At 37.7% G+C, this 18,586-nt stretch overlaps 1 protein-coding gene across 1 annotated transcript in view; it reads left to right on the plus strand.

The window, feature by feature from the left end:
- LOC127445994 (serine/threonine-protein kinase tousled-like 1-B) overlaps positions 1-18,586 on the plus strand; it is a 42,917-nt gene that overhangs the window by 13,043 nt on the left and 11,288 nt on the right. Inside the window, exons 2-12 of the mRNA XM_051706569.1 lie at positions 551-669; positions 759-830; positions 4,963-5,001; positions 5,370-5,445; positions 6,117-6,160; positions 6,356-6,445; positions 6,543-6,629; positions 10,077-10,169; positions 10,280-10,390; positions 10,467-10,603; positions 17,441-17,623. Of these exons, the coding sequence (XP_051562529.1) occupies positions 551-669; positions 759-830; positions 4,963-5,001; positions 5,370-5,445; positions 6,117-6,160; positions 6,356-6,445; positions 6,543-6,629; positions 10,077-10,169; positions 10,280-10,390; positions 10,467-10,603; positions 17,441-17,623 (1,051 nt within the window). The remainder of the gene's footprint in view (positions 1-550; positions 670-758; positions 831-4,962; positions 5,002-5,369; positions 5,446-6,116; positions 6,161-6,355; positions 6,446-6,542; positions 6,630-10,076; positions 10,170-10,279; positions 10,391-10,466; positions 10,604-17,440; positions 17,624-18,586) is intronic.

The following is an 18,586-nucleotide window of genomic DNA, read 5'->3' on the forward strand; positions in this document are numbered from 1 at the left end:
GGAGTTGTTACACATGCAAAATGCTACCTCTGTTTATCAATGCTGCTAATCAGAAAATGAACAAATATCTACAGATTATTCAGTTTGGCCAATAAATCGGTCTACCACTAGTAAGTTGTATTCACCTGGTCATGTGGTATTAAAATGGCAGCCACCATATAGGAGTGACCCACCCCATGTATAGTGCCCTCGTATTTCCATGATGCGGAAAACACGGATGAAATTTCGGAATCCAGTAATGAAAACGGTATTAACTTTAAAATGCAGAATGTCATAGAAATTTTACATATTTGGTAGAATGAAACCACTACTGATATGACCGATAAGTCTTCATCTTATACCAGTGTACATGGTTATTAACAGATTTGTCTATTACTTAGTGCACCTTTTAAAGCAGTAATATGAGTAGAAATTATCTTTCAGCTCTTTTAGACTTGTATAAAATCACGAAACAATGACTTGATTGTCTTGTGAAGTTCCAGGATGATGTGTCACCATGACAGATCACACCTCTGCGGTTCTGAACTTTTTTTCTCTGTATGTGTTGTAGGTATGGATGAACTCCATTCTCTGGATCCACGCAGGCAGGAGCTTTTGGAAGCGCGTTTCATTGGTGCAGTTAGTGGAAACACAGGAGGAAGCACTGGGAGTGCCAGCTGCGGAGCTAAAGTAATACACATCACGCACGCAGGGCGACACTCTAAGCATATGTGTACACTTGTTTGTGTTCTCATGGCTTGATGTGGATCTCTTTTCAGGGTTTGAATAATAACGAATGTTCCAGTCAAAGCTTTGGCAGTCTGGGGTCATCCAGCGATAAGGAGTCAGAGGTCAGTATTACACTCATACACACTCAGAGATGTGACCTTTGAGCTTTACGATATATCAGGGGTGTCAAACTCATTTTAGGTTGTTTAGGTGATTGGTCACAAAACCACCTTATTTGGGCTGAAATGTTTTATTTGTTAAACCTAGGAACCCAGCTTCTCGAGCCAATACAGTCCAGAATTAACTTTCTATTGTTTAATAACTAATATTGGGGTTAAAACTGAAAGTGTGTAATTTTTTCGATGTTCATATTCTTTCTCTTATCCAATTTAATATGCAGAGTGAACTATAAGTCGTTTGTAGGTTGATTGTACCTAAAAGTGTAACACTTGTGAGGATTTTAGCGTCCCGTCCACCCCGACACAGCAACACTGACTCGATCAATGATGTAAAGGTAGTTCTGAATTACGCACTTCTGCTTTAACCTCTTAAACTCTGCGTGGGGAGGCGCTATATGGCAAGCCGTTTTAACAATTAACACTCTGAAGTCCCTGTCTGCATAAGTTAGGCATATGTGGTATCATTTGAAAGCGTCTGAAAGAATCTGTACTTTTCAGAGAACCCAATCACTTTTGCATTTATTTATATAAAATAACAAAATAAGACCTGAAAACATTTGTGTCGCAAATTGGCCCCACCTAGAGGTTACGTTGTAGAAATCTTAAAAATGAATATAAAAGTCCTTCACATAGCACTTAATTGTTTTGCCATAATACCACAGTTTGAATTATTTTTAAAAATATCACGAAGTGAAATTTTATTTAGGTAATGCATAAAATGCAAACGTCTCTTTTCTTTGACCACTGATCTGTAAGCCCCAAATAGCCTCAAACATTATATAAAATCTTACCTTGGGTTGTTACAGAAATTACTTGTTTACTTGTTTGTTAGCTTGCTTGGGTGAATAATCCAATGTTGTGTCAGAAGAATTTACAACCAAATAGTAGAAAAAGTATGAGAAACAAATCATCAGCAAAATAGGTTCTCCTCTATAGAAGATGAAATGTTACATATCGTTGTAAATCTGTGACTCTCTGCTTTCCAATGACACCTAGATTGAGCATCTAGACAACTCAGCAGCCAAGATATTCAACAAAACAGTGTGGAAGCTCTCAGCACTTAAAAAAAAAAAAAAAAAAAGACTTGTCTGTGGGTGAGTGCTAAAATTAGTTAGAGCACCTCCTACATTTCAGATCAGTATAATGTGATGGAAGGTGATAGAGGAAAAAAATCTTTTTTCTAAAACTTCCTGCCATCCAGTGGAATAAAATAAAATTAGCTTGAAAATTGAGGACACAGAACTGAAATGGCATGCTTTTAAACTTTAGACATAAAACAAATCATAAAATTGTAAACACATACAATGTTATTTATTAATTATTTCAATAATTTCCTAAAAGATAGGGGGTTGTCCACTGTATGTGTGAACAGGGAGCTTTTAAATTTGAGTGTGGAAAAATTTCAGGCGGCAGCTCAAAACCCTGCAGAGCATAAGAGGTTAAACTTTATTCAGCAGAGGCCTTTAGATTACATATACTCACTGCTCTAGGCTAGAGAACTTAAATTGAACATGAACATAAAGTTAGGTGTAAAAAAAATAGACTTCCTCTAGTCTAGTACATCTATTTAAAATCACATTTTTGCTTCTCAGTCAAACTCTGACAGCATAGAATCAGTATTAATGCATTGTATTTAATATTCATTCAGTGGAGGCTTAGAAACAGTTGTCATTATCACCGTGATCGACTCAAAGTGGAAAATAAACTGGGGGGTTGCCCTGGGACATATGTTTCACTCACTGATCCAGGTCTGTGGAGGACCAAGTCTGTCAATATAAAAAATAAATACATTTATTTTAGTTTAAAAAACAAAAGTAAAAATATATATATATATTAAAAAGTGTACGTAGAAATAAATAATAAATGTATCATAAATATTATTGCAAATAAATGGAAAAAGTGTATAAATAAATACATTATAAAATTGTGACATGATTATTTATACTTTTATTTCTTTATTAATGTATTTATACATTTATTTATTTCCACATGTATTTATCCTGTGGACAAAGAAATGTAGAAATAAATAAATGTGGAAATATAAACATGTATAAATACATTTGGAAATAAATTCATGTGGAAATACATAAATAAGGAAATAAAAGTTGAAATAAATTTATTTATATGTACACATTTTCCCCCTTAATTTTTACATTTATTTTCAAATATACAGGTGAATCTCAATAAATTAGAATGTCGTGGAAAAGTTCATTTATTTCTGTAATTCAACTCAAATTGTGAAACTCGTGTATTAAATAAATTCAGTGCACACAGACTGAAGTAGTTTAAGTCTTTGGTTCTTTTAATTGTGATGATTTTGGCTCACATTTAACAAAAACCCACCAATTCACTATCTCAAAAAATTAGAATATGGTGACATGCCAATCAGCTAATCAACTCAAAACACCTGCAAAGGTTTCCTGAGCCTTCAAAATGGTCTCTCAGTTTGGTTCACTAGGCTACACAATCATGGGGAAGACTGCTGATCTGACAGTTGTCTAGAAGACAATCATTGACACCCTTCACAAGGAGGGTAAGCCACAAACATTCATTGCCAAAGAAGCTGGCTGTTCACAGAGTGCTGTATCCAAGCATGTTAACAAAGTTGAGTGGAAGGAAAAAGTGTTGAAGAAAAAGATGCACAACCAACCGAGAGAACCGCAGCCTTATGAGGATTGTCCAGCAAAATCGATTCAAGAATTTGGGTGAACTTCACAAGGAATGGACTGAGGCTGGGGTCAAGGCATCAAGAGCCACCACACACAGACGTGTCAAGGAATTTGGCTACAGTTGTCGTATTCCTCTTGTTAAGCCACTCCTGAACCACAGACAACGTCAGAGGCGTCTTACCTGGGCTAAGGAGAAGAAGAACTGGACTGTTGCCCAGTGGTCCAAAGTCCTCTTTTCAGATGAGAGCAAGTTTTGTATTTCATTTGGAAACCAAGGTCCTAGAGTCTGGAGGAAGGGTGGAGAAGCTCATAGCCCAAGTTGCTTGAAGTCCAGTGTTAAGTTTCCACAGTCTGTGATGATTTGGGGTGCAGTGTCATCTGCTGGTGTTGGTCCATTGTGTTTTTTGAATACCAAAGTCACTGCACCCGTTTACCAAGAAATTTTGGAGCACTTCATGCTTCCTTCTGCTGACCAGCTTTTTAAAGATGCTGATTTCATTTTCCAGCAGGATTTGGCACCTGCCCACACTGCCAAAAGCACCAAAAGTTGGTTAAATGACCATGGTGTTGGTGTGCTTGACTGGCCAGCAAACTCACCAGACCTGAACCCCATAGAGAATCTATGGGGTATTGTCAAGAGGAAAATGAGAAACAAGAGACCAAAAAATGCAGATGAGCTGAAGGCCACTGTCAAAGAAACCTGGGCTTCCATACCACCTCAGCAGTGCCACAAACTGATCACCTCCATGCCACGCCGAATTGAGGCAGTAATTAAAGCAAAAGGAGCCCCTACCAAGTATTGAGTACATATACAGTAAATGAACATACTTTCCAGAAGGCCAACAATTCACTAAAAATGTTTTTTTTATTGGTCTTATGATGTATTCTAATTTTTTGAGATAGTGAATTGGTGGGTTTTTGTTAAATGTGAGCCAAAATCATCACAATTAAAAGAACCAAAGACTTAAACTACTTCAGTCTGTGTGCATTGAATTTATTTAATACACGAGTTTCACAATTTGAGTTGAATTACTGAAATAAATGAACTTTCCCACGACATTCTAATTTATTGAGATGCACCTGTATTTATTTGCTTATTTAAAATATTGACAGACTTTAACAAGTGTGCCGAAATGAAAAAGAAAGGTTCTGCCGCTTTAAGATATGAGCTATATAACATATAATGTGACAAATGAATGAGTTTATCTGTCCTGATGTTGCTACAAATAGTATGTTGTGAACATATTGTTCTGATTTAATAAATGGATACATTTTTACTTTTTTTTTTTTTTTTTTTTTTTCCAAAATCATCATGTGGATTGTATTCCTCTCTTATATTCTACAGATAAGTTTCCACCAGTTTTTCCATGTTCGTATTGTAATATCTATCTTTCTCTCCCATAAAGAACTCTGACATAAAGAAGGGAGGATCACCTGCATATTCAGTAAGTTTTCCGATGATTCTCTCTACGTTCTCTCTAATAGTTTTGGTCGATAAAAAGGCAGAATATATTGTTCCAAATTCGTATGACTTCTGTGGAACAAAAAAGAAGTTAGGCTGCATATTAGCCTCAGTCACTATTCAGTTTCATTGCATATTTTTTTTCTAAACAAAAAAAGAATGGTAGAGTGATGCTGTCATTCTGCCTAACGTCTACTTCTGTGTTTCCCTTTTTGGGTTTTTAGAACCCATTTGAGGCTTGAATCCACCTTCAAATGGAGCTTCCCTAAACCATTAATATTGATTTAATTGATTTTGTGAACTGAAGTATTGATTGAAGAGAATATTAACACCATCTCCTGTTCTCCCAAGACTCCAGAAAAGAAGCACTCCGAGTCGTCCAGGGGAAGGAAGAGGAAAGTTGATAATCAGTCAGAAAGCAGTCAAGGTAACGAAAACTTAAAAGTACTTCACACAAAACATTATTTACTCATGTTGTTCTATATCGGTATGGCTTTCTTTCTTACATGAAACACGTTTGTTTTTATAGATATCTTAGTCTGTATTTTCTGTACAAGGGCTCTGGATATTCTCTTTAAAGTTTTAAAGCCCTCAAAAGTATCATAAAACTAGTCAAAGTGGCTTGCTGCTTATTCCATGTCTTCTGGAGGCATACTATAGGTTTTGTGAGAAAAAAACTGAAATGGAAGTCATTTTTCAGTGATAGCTTTAAGAAAAGCTGGTTAAAAGTGGCTCATGCATTTTTGTTATTTTTTTTAAAAAAATTTTTAAGCTAAATAATGCAAGTTGTCAATGTGAATGAGATTTTCACTGAAAAAGGACTTCGGTTTCGGTTATTTGTCATCAAAACCAAAAAAGCGTAACCTTTATGTACCATGTGAAATTCTTTTTAATGAGATGAACTTGTCTGTGTAACAGTTTGTTTGAAGGCTAAATTTGTCATATGCATCCAGCATCTTTAAACAGAAACAGGCGTTCCATGTTTTCGGAAAATACCGCATTTAATATTTAGCACGGAAATGATGCTGTGTCTTACAGAAAAGTGGTTGTATCCAATGAACTGTTTTTTTTTGTTTTTTTGTTTTTTTTACCTCTCAGGAAAGTCTTCCGGCCGAGGGCCCAAGATCAGTGATTATTTTGATGTGAGTAAAGCTGTCTGCAATAAATGTCAGGCTGGTGTCGAGAGCTTTTAGTCTGCTAGTTTTTCATTTTATAATGACTGTTCACTTCAATAATTGTTTTTGGCTTGTTTAGTTGTGATATTGCATCACTTCCTGTTAGCATGTTTTTTTTTTTTTTTTAGTACTGTAGAACAACAGCATGTCTATTTCCTGTAGTTCCAGGGTGGAAACGGATCAAGTCCAGTCAGGGGGCTTCCTCCAGTCCTGCGGTCGCCACAGAATTCCCACTCTGCACCCGGGTCCATTGTAAGTGCTGCCATTTGATGTTTGGGAGGATTTTTGTATCATTACAGCAACTATTTTAGATACATATTTCTGATTGATGCTATTTTTCACTCTGCAGGTGAGACAGAATAGCTCGTCACCCACCAGCCTGTGTTTTACAGATCACACGATGAACCCGAAACAGCTGAGCAGCAGAAGTGTACAGGTAACATATATCACTCGCTCTTAAAGGAATAGTTCACCCAAAAATGAAAACCCAGACACGTTGTAGTAAACCTGTTTTATTTTTTCCCAACGCAGAACACTAAAGGAGATTTTTTTTTTTAAATGTTCAGGTTGTCTTTTCAATATAATTTTAAACCTAAAAAGCCCAAAAGTATCATAAAAGTAGTCCATGCTGTTCCTGTGTCATATTCCAAGTCTTGTGATGACATAGAGTAGGTTTTGGTGTATGGTAAGGAAGCAAGAACTGGTTCTTATTTGGAACTTGTCCCATAAAAAAAAAACAAAAATTGCAATATTATTTCCTGTCCATGTGATCACAAATGAAATGACCCGTCAAACAGGACCCGTCAAAAGGGTTCACACAAGGTCCTTAAAGTGCTTGAATTTATCTTTTAGAAATGTAAGTACTGGAATGCCTGGAAAATCGCCTTGTTTTGATGAAAAGTACTTGAGATTAAAACGGATTGTTTCCTCCGTGTAATGTGTGTCCATTTACTTTCATCCACTTTCTTAATATCCTTTCTGTTCTTTACAGTCAGATAAAAAAGTAAAAAGAAACATTTATTTTAATCTCAGGCAGCATGGATGCACTAGAGATTCTTGTTGAAGTTTGCGGGACCAGAACACTGTGAGCTGCTCGTTGAACCCTTAAAGTGACAGTAACCTTTTTAATGTTTCTTATACAAATGAACGTAAACTCAATGTTATTACTTGTAAATTATACACATTATTTAAAACAGTGATAGCTCATAACATTATTATGTAAACAATTTCATGATATAATATTAATTAATATAATGTAGGATTTTTTATTTTTACAAAGTTCATTTTTTTTTTTAGAATAACGATGACAAACAAATTATTAAAATATAAATATATACTTTTTCTTTCATGTTTCAGGACCGGTTTTGTTCAGTTCTATTGCTTGTTCTGCATCTGATCAGCCTGAATGTAGCCCACTATTTTTGAAAGCTTATTTGTTTGTGATCTTTTCTTATAGAGAAAGGTATATGAGCAACTCTTATTATTTAAACTTTGAGCATTTATATTGTGTATTTAACAATTTTATTTTGATGAGAAATTATAATGAGCACTTTGCTAAAAAAAAAAATTCAGAAAATAAATGAGTCGAGATTATATTGAATCATGAACCTCATATCGTATATCGAACCAAATCGTGAGAGAACCATATCGTCCCATCCCTAACCAGAACTGTATGATTTTCGTGACTTTTGGTTCTGTTAACTGTTCTTGAATGTGCATTTTTCTGCTGATGTGGAAAACCGTACTGAAAAACCCTGACGCTGTAGTTCGATTCCCAAACTTTTTAGTAAATTAAAAACACTTCAATTGGTGCAGTAACAATGACCCGGAATATGACTTTCTTTCATTTATTGTTTTGGTAACACTACAGTAAGGTTCCATTGTTAACATTAGTAAATGCATTAGGTATTATGAACTAACAAAAAACAACACTTATTAATCTTGGTTAATGTTAATTTCAAAATATACTACAACATTTTTTAAATGAAAAGTTGTATATGTTAACATTAATTGATGCATTATAAACTAACATTAACCAAGATTAATAAATGCTGTAAAATAGATTGTTCATTGTTAGTTTATGATACCCAATGCATTAACTAATGTTAACAAATGGAACCTTATTGTAAAGTGTGATCATTTAAATAATACAATTCCAATGATTACAACAAAACTTGCAGTGTGACTATAAAGCTGTTCAGGATTTTCCTATGAGTTTTTATAATGGCAGTTTTGGATTTATGAGTAAAATAAGGTATGTGGTTAACATTGGATGTTTTGTTCTAAAACATAAATTACACAGTCAAACACCAAATGTGAATTTTGAAACTGCCATGTTTTTGTTGTTGTTTTTTTAAAGTATGTTGCTAACAAATTGCTAGATAAGAACTACTACAGTTTTCCATTTTGTCAGAAACATTCACTCGCATGCTTGTATTTGTAGTCCTTATCTAGGGTAACAAGTCAGTAGCAACACAAATGTTTTTTTTTTTAAAACACGGTGGCTTTAAAATTCACATTTGAGGTATGACTGTGTAATTTATGTTGTAGAAAAAGCGACAAAGTATCTTTATGTAATATTTACAACAGACTGTATTTTACTCATAAATAACAAAAATAATTATAAACAAGAGATTCCTGAGGGAAACAATGGCGAATTAGCCTTCTGGGTTCACCTACAAATTGACGTTACGGCTGAACAGCTCTTATCACTCTTAATAATCGGATTGCGTGTATGCCTCAGACATCTTTGAAAATGTATTTAAAAAGTCTGTAAACATGCCTTTTGCAAGAATTGTATTTAATAAATCTTTGTTCCATCTGTTCTGTTGAAATCTGAAATTCTCATTTGGCAACAGACTTCTCAGGGCAGTTAATGCAATGAAAATTGTATTTATTTCCAGATATGTCTTCTTCAAAAGTAAAAATCATTAATTGAACTGTTAAAGGGATAGTTCACTCAAAAATGAAAATTCTCTCATCATTTACTCCCCCTCACACCATCCCAGATGTATATGACTTTCTTTCTTCTGCTGAACACAAAGATTTTTAGAAGAATATCTCAACTCTGTAGGTCCATACAATTCAGTGAATGGTCACCAGAACTTTGAAACTTAAAAAAGCACATAAAGGCAGCATAAGAGCAATCCACATGACTCCAGTGGTTTAATCCATGTCTTTAGAAGTGATATGATAGGTGTGAGTGAGAAAAAGATCGATATTTAAGTCCTTTTTTTTAACCATAAATCTCCACTTTCGAACAGCCCTTCTAAGAGTTCTTTTGTTTTTGGTGACCTACATTTTTTGTTCATATCGCCACCTACTGGGCAGGGAGGAGAATTTATAGTAAAGGGGGACTTAAATATTGATTTGTTTCTCACCCACACCTATCACATCACTCCTGAAGACATGGATTAAACCACTGGAGTCATAAGGATTACTTTTATGCTGCAGTTATGTGCTTTTTTTGAGCTTCAAAGTTTTGGACCCTGTTGACATGCATTGTATGGACCTGCAGAGCTGAAATATTCTTCTAAAAATCTTTGTGTTCAGCAGAAGCGAGAAAGTCATACACATCTGGGATGGCATGAGGGTGAGTAAATAATGTGAGAATTTTCATTTTTGGCTGAACTATTCCTTTAAGGAATCGGAATCATTAAGAGAAATCAGAACCGGAATTGTTAAATTCCGTATGATTTTGGTGAGAAACACCCAAAATTTCATGAGCGCTATGAAAGTAGCTTGCTAATGCGAGATCGGACTTGCATTGTTTTAAGAGCCAAACAATGGAAACTGTAAACGAGCTTGTCTCCTTGTCACATCCTGACGTTACTCTTACTCATTTTTTTCTTCTTGTCGCTTTCTTTCATTTTTTTGCTCTCAGACGGATCTGACACTGTTGAAGCTGGCTGCACTTGAGAGCAATAAGAATCTCGACCTTGAGAAGAAAGAGGGGAGAATAGATGATCTGCTCAGGGTGAGTTACAAACAGACGAGTTTCTCTGGTCTTTCGCTGTATGTATTTTGCAAGTCACAAAGCAGCATTTGAATTTAGATGTTAAGTGGATTGTGATGTTCTCTCCGCAGGCGAACTGTGACCTCCGCAGACAGATAGATGAGCAGCAGAAACTGCTGGAACGTTTCAAGGAGCGTCTGAACAAATGCACTACCATGAGTAAAAAACTGCTCATTGAGAAGGTGAGCTGCGTTCAATGTGTTCTCAGAGGCTTGCGTCTCATTTTGCTGGTTAGACTCATTTTTTTTGTCTGGTTAGAGCACTCAAGAGAAGCAGTCGTGCCGTGAGAAGAGCATGCAGGACCGACTGCGGCTGGGACACTTCACGACAGTCCGGCACGGAGCGTCATACACAGAGCAGTGGACAGACGGATATGCCTTCCAGAACCTGGTCAAGTAAGAGTCTTGCTGACTAATGCCACAAAGTCTTGTCCAGATTGCAGCTTATTCTGGCCAAGAACGGACAGGAAGAAACCGTCTGACTGATAAATAAAGTGACCCACCACAATTTGTTTACGTACCTTTGGGGGGTATGTTGTGTTGAAAAGTGAATTCAAATAATGTCGCTGCAGTCGGAAAACACTGAAAAAAAATCGGAAAATGTGTGAATAATCAGTACTTTTTACTTTTGGAAGTATTAGATCACAAAGCAGAATATACAATATGCAAAGATGTTTAATGTTGTTGCCATCCAGCCTGATGTGACGTATTGAAAGGTGCCTTATTTATGACTAACTCCTCCTACAGCTTTCATGCTACATCCACCAAATGTTGTACACACCTTCAGACTGTTCTGACTCGTGTTGCTATATCTTTTCTAACTGTTTGGACCAACGATTTTCACACAGCGGGCCATTAAATCTCGGAAAAATCCCATAGACTTGCATTAACAAAATGTTCAGCTGAGCCAAACTACTATTTAAAGCTAGGGTGTGCAATCTTTTCCAGAAACATTTTTTGTTATACTGGTTGAAACTCTATTCACATCCTGATAGCGATCAATAATTTAAGTGGTCTAAATGTAAAAAAAATATATATATATATCTTCTGTGGAAGGGACAGGACAAAAAAATGATCGACCAATCATTGCATTTGGTCTGTCAATCTATATTTGCATACCGCCGTGCAACTTGTTCGCACAGACAATCACACGTCATCAGCGCGGGTGCCTTGACACTGTGCAGAGCGTGCTTGAGAATGGAAGGTGATCCGCAACTACCTTATGTTCCTCCTGAACCACCAGTAAAAGGAAACAAGAAAAGACAGACCGTGTTGTTAACTTCTACAACGAAAAAACGTCTGGCTCAAGAGCGTGCTAAAAGCAGAATTAGCATTGCCATTGCTTTTCCACGCTGGAGGCAACTGCAGGACTCAAAGGGTCTGAAAAATGACGCTATGGTTGCTGTTTTTCTTTTGGACAGGTAATTACATGGTTTGATTTGTTTTTTATATATTTTGTTAAGGTAATGAAGTATTTAGCTCGTGTGTGTTCATGTGTGTTCAGGCTTTGGAGACACCTCTGAAGCGAGGGCGGGCTCTATGCTTTCAAAGCTAGCTTGCTAACTGCTAGCCTCTCTGGATTACACACACCTAGCTTTAAACTCCAATTGTCAAAAATTAAAATGTAAACAAACCCACACAAGGCCTTAAATATGCTCTACACTACTCTCTCTCTCTCTCTCTCTCTCTCTCTCTCTCTTTTAAACATGCTAGCAACACCTAAGAACTAGCCAGAACACCCTAGCAAATAGCAAAAATGTGCTAGCAATGCCTAGTAACAAGCCAAAATACCCTAATAACCAACTAAAACGGGCTAGCAACGCCTAGAAACTAGCCAGAACACCCTAGCAACCAGTTAAACATACTAGAAGTGCTAGGCATCATACTAGCAATGCCTAGCTTCATGCTGAAATATGTTAGCAACACCTAGCAACATGCTAAAAATGCCTAGCTGCATGCTAAAACATGCTAGCAATACCTAACAAACGCTATTAATGCCTAGCTACATGCTGAAACATGCTAACAATGCCTAGCAACATCTATCTACACTGCCTGGGGGAAAAAGTCGCAGTTTGGATTGAAATAAGCAGATACTTGAGCTTATGATTGGATCATTATGACAATGCCAAGATTCATCAGGCTCAAATTGTGAAAGAGTGGTTCAGGGAGCATGAGGAATCATTTTCACACATTAATTAACCACCACAGAGTCCTGACCTTAACCCCATTGAAAATCTTTGAGATGTGCTGGAGAAGACTTTACGACGTGGTTCGACTCTCCCGTCATCAATACAAGATCTTGGCCAAAAATTAATGCAACTCTGGATGGAAATAAATGTTGTGACGTTGCATAAGGTTGTCGAAACAATGCCACAACGAATGCACACGTAATCAGTGCTATAGGCGGTCCAATTAAATATTAGAACATGCAACCTTTTTTTTTTTTTTTTGGCCAGGCAGTGTATCTGTCTGACTTTTTATCTAGCTAGCTGATTGTTTGTTTTACAGAAATGTCTATATATCCATCAAATTTAAAACTTTTAAAACTACTTTAAACTTTCAGACAAAGCTTCGAGCAACATCAAGGTTTGTGTCTACAAACTTTAACTATGTATTTTTATTTGTGAGCTACAGCTGAGGGCAAAATTTATTGAATAACGATGGTTGAGTTTGATGCACGTTTTATTCCTTTTAGATTGCTCTTTCTGTTAAAGATTTTCATTTAAAATAAAAATGAGTTATGACTTGCATGAGATTAGTAGACACAAAACATCTTAATTATCTTCTGTTCTGTTTTGAGATTTAATTTGACAGTTCCAAGTTTCAACATAAGAGTTAACAAGTAAATTTATCCAAAATGTTACTGATTGAATTAAAAAAAAAAAAAAAAAAAAACAGTTGTAAACATCTGCTTAGCTTGCATTACTACAGAATCTTAATTTTATTTTTTATAAGATTAGATTGGTGATTTTTCACATCTTTTTATCTGCAGAAGAAAAATCCCATGCCAGGCATGACTTTATCATGTATGGATTTGTTTTAGTTAATGTTATTGTTTGGACCTGTTTGATGGTTTAATGCAGGGTCAAAAATTTAAGGGGGCTCGGGGCAAAAATGTGTAAGCAAAAAATTCCTTTTTTTTTTTTTTTTTTTTTTTAACATCTCATATAGTTCTTAATACTTTATTATAGTCCTAGTTATATTATGGCATTATGGCTTAAAACAGGGCTACTCAACTTCGGAAAGGTCAGGGGCCACAAAGCTGGATCCCTGCACCCTCGAGGGCCGCACTCGTAATTTATATATATATATATACATACATACACACACAGTATGTGTGTGTGTGTGTGTGTGTGTGTATACAGTGCATCCAGAAAGTATTCACAGCGCTTCACTTTTTCCACATTTTGTTATGTTACAGCCTTATTCCAAAATGGATTAAATTCATTATTTTCCTCAAAATTCTACAAACAATACCCCATAATGACAACGTGAAAGAAGTTTGTTTGAAATGTTTGCAAATTTATTAAAAATAAAAAACGAAAAAAATCACAAGTACATAAGTATTCACAGCCTTTGCCATGACACTCAAAATTGACCTCAGGTGCATCCTGTGTCCTCTGATCATCCTTGAGATGTTTCTACAACTTGATTGGAGTCTACCTGTGGTAAATTCAGTTGATTGGACATGATTTGGAAAGGCACACACCTGTCTATATAAGGTCCCACAGTTAACAGTGCATGTCAGAGCACAAACCAAGCCATGAAGTCCAAGGAATTGTCTGTAGACCTCCGAGACAAGATTGTATCGAGGCACAGATCTGGGGAAGGGTGCAGAAAAATGTCTGCAGCATTGAAGGTCCCAATGAGCACAGTGGCCTCCATCATCCGTAAATGGAAGAAGTTTGGAACCACCAGGACTCTTCCTAGAGCTGGCCGCCCAGCCAAACTGAGCGATTGGGGGAGAAGGGCCTTAGTCAGGGAGGTGACCAAGAACCCGATGGTCACTCTGACAGAGCTCCAGCATTTCTCTGTGGAGAGAGGAGAACCTTCCAGAAGAACAACCATCTCTGCAGCACTCCACCAATCAGGCCTGTATGGTAGAGTGACCAGACGGAAGCCACTCCTCAGTAAAGGGCACATGACGGCCCGCCTGGAGTTTGCCAAAAGGCACCTGAAGGACTCTCAGACCATGAGAAACAAAGATTGAAATCTTTGGCCTGAATGGCAAGCATCATGTCTGGAGGAAACCAGGCACCGCTCATCACCTGGCCAATACCATCCCTACAGTGAAGCATGGTGGTGGCAGCATCATGCTGTGGGGATGTTTTTCAGCGGCAGGAACTGGGAGATTAGTCAGGATCGAGGGAAAGCTGAATGCAGCAATGTACAGAGACATCCTTGATGAAAACCTGCTCCAGAGCGCTCTGGACCTCAGACTGGGGCGAAGGTTCATCTTCCAACAGGACAACGACCCTAAGCACACAGCCAAGATAACAAAAGGAGTGGCTCTGGGACAACTCTGTGAATGTCCTTGAGTGGCCCAGCCAGAGCCCAGACTTGAACCCGATTGAACATCTCTGGAGAGATCTGAAAATGGCTGTGCACCGAAGCTCCCCATCCAACCTGATGGAGCTTGAGAGGTCCTGCAAAGAAGAATGGGAGATTTCAAACAAACTTCTTTCACGTTGTCATTATGGGGTATTGTTTGTAAAATTGAGGAAAATAATGAATTTAATCCATTTTGGAATAAGGCTGTAACATAACAAAATGTGGAAAAAGTGAAGCGCTGTGAATACTTTCCGGATGGTGTGTGTGTATATGTATGTGTATGTATGTATGTGTGTGTGTGTGTGTGTGTGTGTATATATATATATATATATATATATATATAATATACACATACACACAGTATCTCACATAAGTGAGTACACCCCTCACATTTTAGTAAATATTTTATTATATCTTTTCATGTGACAACACTGAAGAAATGACACTTTGCTACAATGTAAAGTAGTGAGTGTACAGCTTGTATAACAGTGTAAATTTGCTGTCCCCTCAAAATAACTCAACACACAGCCATTAATGTCTAAACCGCTGGCAACAAAAGTGAGTACACCCCTAAGTGAAAATGTCCAAATTGGGCCCAAAGTGTCAATATTTTGTGTGGCCACCATTATTTTCCAGCACTGCCTTAACCCTCTTGGGCATGGAGTTCACCAGAGCTTCACAGGTTGCCACTGGAGTCCTCTTCCACTCCTCCATGACGACATCACGGAGCTGGTGGATGTTAGAGACCTTGCGCTCCTCCACCTTCCGTTTGAGCATGCCCCACAGATGCTCAATATGGTTTAGGTCTGGAGACATGCTTGGCCAGTCCATCACCTTTACCCTCAGCTTCTTTAGCAAGGCAGTTGTCATCTTGGAGGTGTGTTTGGGGTCGTTATCATGTTGGAATACTGCTCTGCGGCCCAGTCTCTTAAGGGAGGGGATCATGCTCTGCTTCAGTATGTCACAGTACATGTTGGCATTCATGGTTCCCTTAATGAACTGTAGCTCCCCAGTGCCGGCAGCACTCATGCAGCCCCAGACCATGACACTCCCACCACCATGCTTGACTGTAGGCAAGACACACTTGTCTTTGTGCTCCTCACCTGGTTGCCGCCACACACGCTTGACACCATCTGGACCAAATACAGTTGGGGCAGTGGTTAAGCGGTTAAGGCTCTGGGTTACTGACCAGAAGGTCGGGGGTTCAAACCCCAGCACTGCCAAGATGCCACTGTTGGGCCCTTGAGCAAGGCCCTTAACCCTATCTGCTCCAGGGGCGCTGTATCATGGCTGACCCTGCACTCTGACCCCAGCCTAGCTGGGATATGTGAAAAGAAGAATTTCACTGTATATGTGCAAATGTATAATGTGTGATAAATAAAGAAAATTGAATTAAATTAAATTAAAAAATAAGTTTATCTTGGTCTCATCAGACCATAGGACATGGTTCCAGTAATCCATGACCTAGTCTGCTCTTCAGCAAACTGTTTGCGGGCTTTCTTGTGCATCATCTTTAGAAGAGGCTTCCTTCTGGGATGACAGCCATGCAGACCAATTTGATGCAGTGTGCGGCGTATGGTCTGAGCACTGACAGGCTGACCCCACACCCCTTCAACCTCTGCAGCAATGCTGGCAGCACTCAGACGTCTATTTCCCAAAGACAACCTCTGGATATGACGCTGAGCACGTGCACTCAACTTCTTTGGTCGACCATGGCGAGGCCTGTTCTGAGTGGAACCTGTCCTGTTAAACAGCTGTATGGTCTTGGCCACCGTGCTGCAGCTCAGTTTCAGGGTCTTGGCAATCTTCTTATAGCCTAGGCCATCTTTATGTAGAGCAACAATTCTTTTTTTCAGATCCTCAGAGTTCTTTGCCATGAGGTGCCATGTTGAACTTCCAGTGACCAGTATGAGAGAGTGAGAGCGATAACACCAAATTTAACACACCTGCTCCCCATTCACTCCTGAGACCTTGTAACACTAATGAATCACATGACACCGGGGAGGGAAAATGGCTAATTGTGCCCAATTCAGACATTTTCACTTAGCGGTGTACTCACTTTTGTTGCCAGCGGTTTAGACATTAATGGCTGTGTGTTGAGTTATTTTGAGGGGACAGCAAATTTACACTGTTATACAAGCTGTAAACTCACTACTTTTACATTGTAGCAAAGTGTCATTTCTTCAGTGTTGTCACATGAAAAGATATAATAAAATATTTACTAAAATGTGAGGGGTGTACTCACTTCTGTGAGATACTGTGTGTGTGTGTGTGTGTGTGTGTGTGTGTGTGTGTGTGTGTGTGTGTGTGTGTGTGTGTGTGTGTGATATATATTACACACACATACATACACAGTGTATGCTTATTTAATTCTTAGGGAAAGAAGTAATAAATTCTCAATTTATCATTCATATAAATTATTTAAATTGAAATATTTGACAAACACATGAGACAATGCCCTCATAAAGGTTAAAAAGAAATATCCCTAAAAATCATGTCCACGGGGCAAATATTGCCACTTAATGGAAAAGTTAATTTCTGACACTGGTTAAATGTAACATTTTGTTTGTTATGAAACAAAAGTTGAGGTTGGAGTTGTGGCGGTTCTACATTTGCATATGTAAATGATACAAATGCAGAACATTGTTATTATTGTTATTCAGGTTTTTTATGTGTTAACAGGCAGCAGGAGTGGATTAACCAGCAGAGAGAAGAAATTGAGAGGCAGCGGAAACTAGCAAAACGTAAACCACCCAGCACACCCTCCTCTCAGAGCCCCACCCCCAACGAGTCCAAACAGAGAAAGACCAAAGCTGTCAATGGAGCTGACAACGACCCCTTCCTCAAACCCAGCCTGCCTACACTGTGAGACATCAGCACATGCTTGCATGCAAAAACACATAAAAACACACACACAGAGTGCACATGCTCTGTTGTTGTAAGAAACAAACAAAAAAACAAATGCATTTTATTGTTCAACCAAAATAAACCAATAATAACCAGAAAAAATTAAGATTTTGTGCATAACGCAAGATATATAACGCATATATATATATATATATGTATATGTATGTACTTATATACATATAATGTGTGTATATATATATATATATATATATATATATTAGACACACACACACACAGATCAACCACAACATTAAAACCACCTGCCTAATATTGCGTAGGTCCCTCTCGTGCCACCAAAACAGCGCCAAACCCGCATCTCAGAATAGCATTCTGACATGATATTCTTCTCACCACAATTGTACAGCTGAGGACCTGTGAGGCGTCTATTTCTCAAACTAGAGACTCTGATGTACTTATCCTCTTGTTTAGTTGTACATCTGGTCTTCCACATCTCTTTCTGTCCTTGTTAGAGCCAGTTGTCCTTTGTCTTTGAAGACTGTAGTGTACACCTTTGTATGAAATCTTCAGTTTTGTGGCAATTTCAAGCATTGTATAGCCTTCATTCCTCAAAACAATGATCGAATGACGAGTTTCTAGAGAAAGCTGTTTCTTTTTTGCCATTTTTGACCTAATATTGACCTTAAGACATGCCAGTCTATTGCATACTGTGACAATTTAAAAACAAACACAATGTTAAGCTTCATTTAATGAACCAAATATCTTTCAGCTGTGTTTGATATAATGGCAAGTGATTTTCTAGTATCATATTAGCAATTTAGCATGATTACTCAAGGATAAGGTGTTAGAGTGATGGTTGCTGTCTAGATTTGATCAAAAATGACTTTTTTCAAATAGTGATGGTGCTGTTTTTTACATCAGTAATGTCCTGACTATACTTTGTGATCAGTTGAATGCCACTTT

The sequence above is a fragment of the Myxocyprinus asiaticus genome, chromosome 9 (genome assembly GCF_019703515.2).
Source record: "Myxocyprinus asiaticus isolate MX2 ecotype Aquarium Trade chromosome 9, UBuf_Myxa_2, whole genome shotgun sequence".
NCBI classification, from domain to species: domain Eukaryota; kingdom Metazoa; phylum Chordata; class Actinopteri; order Cypriniformes; family Catostomidae; genus Myxocyprinus; species Myxocyprinus asiaticus.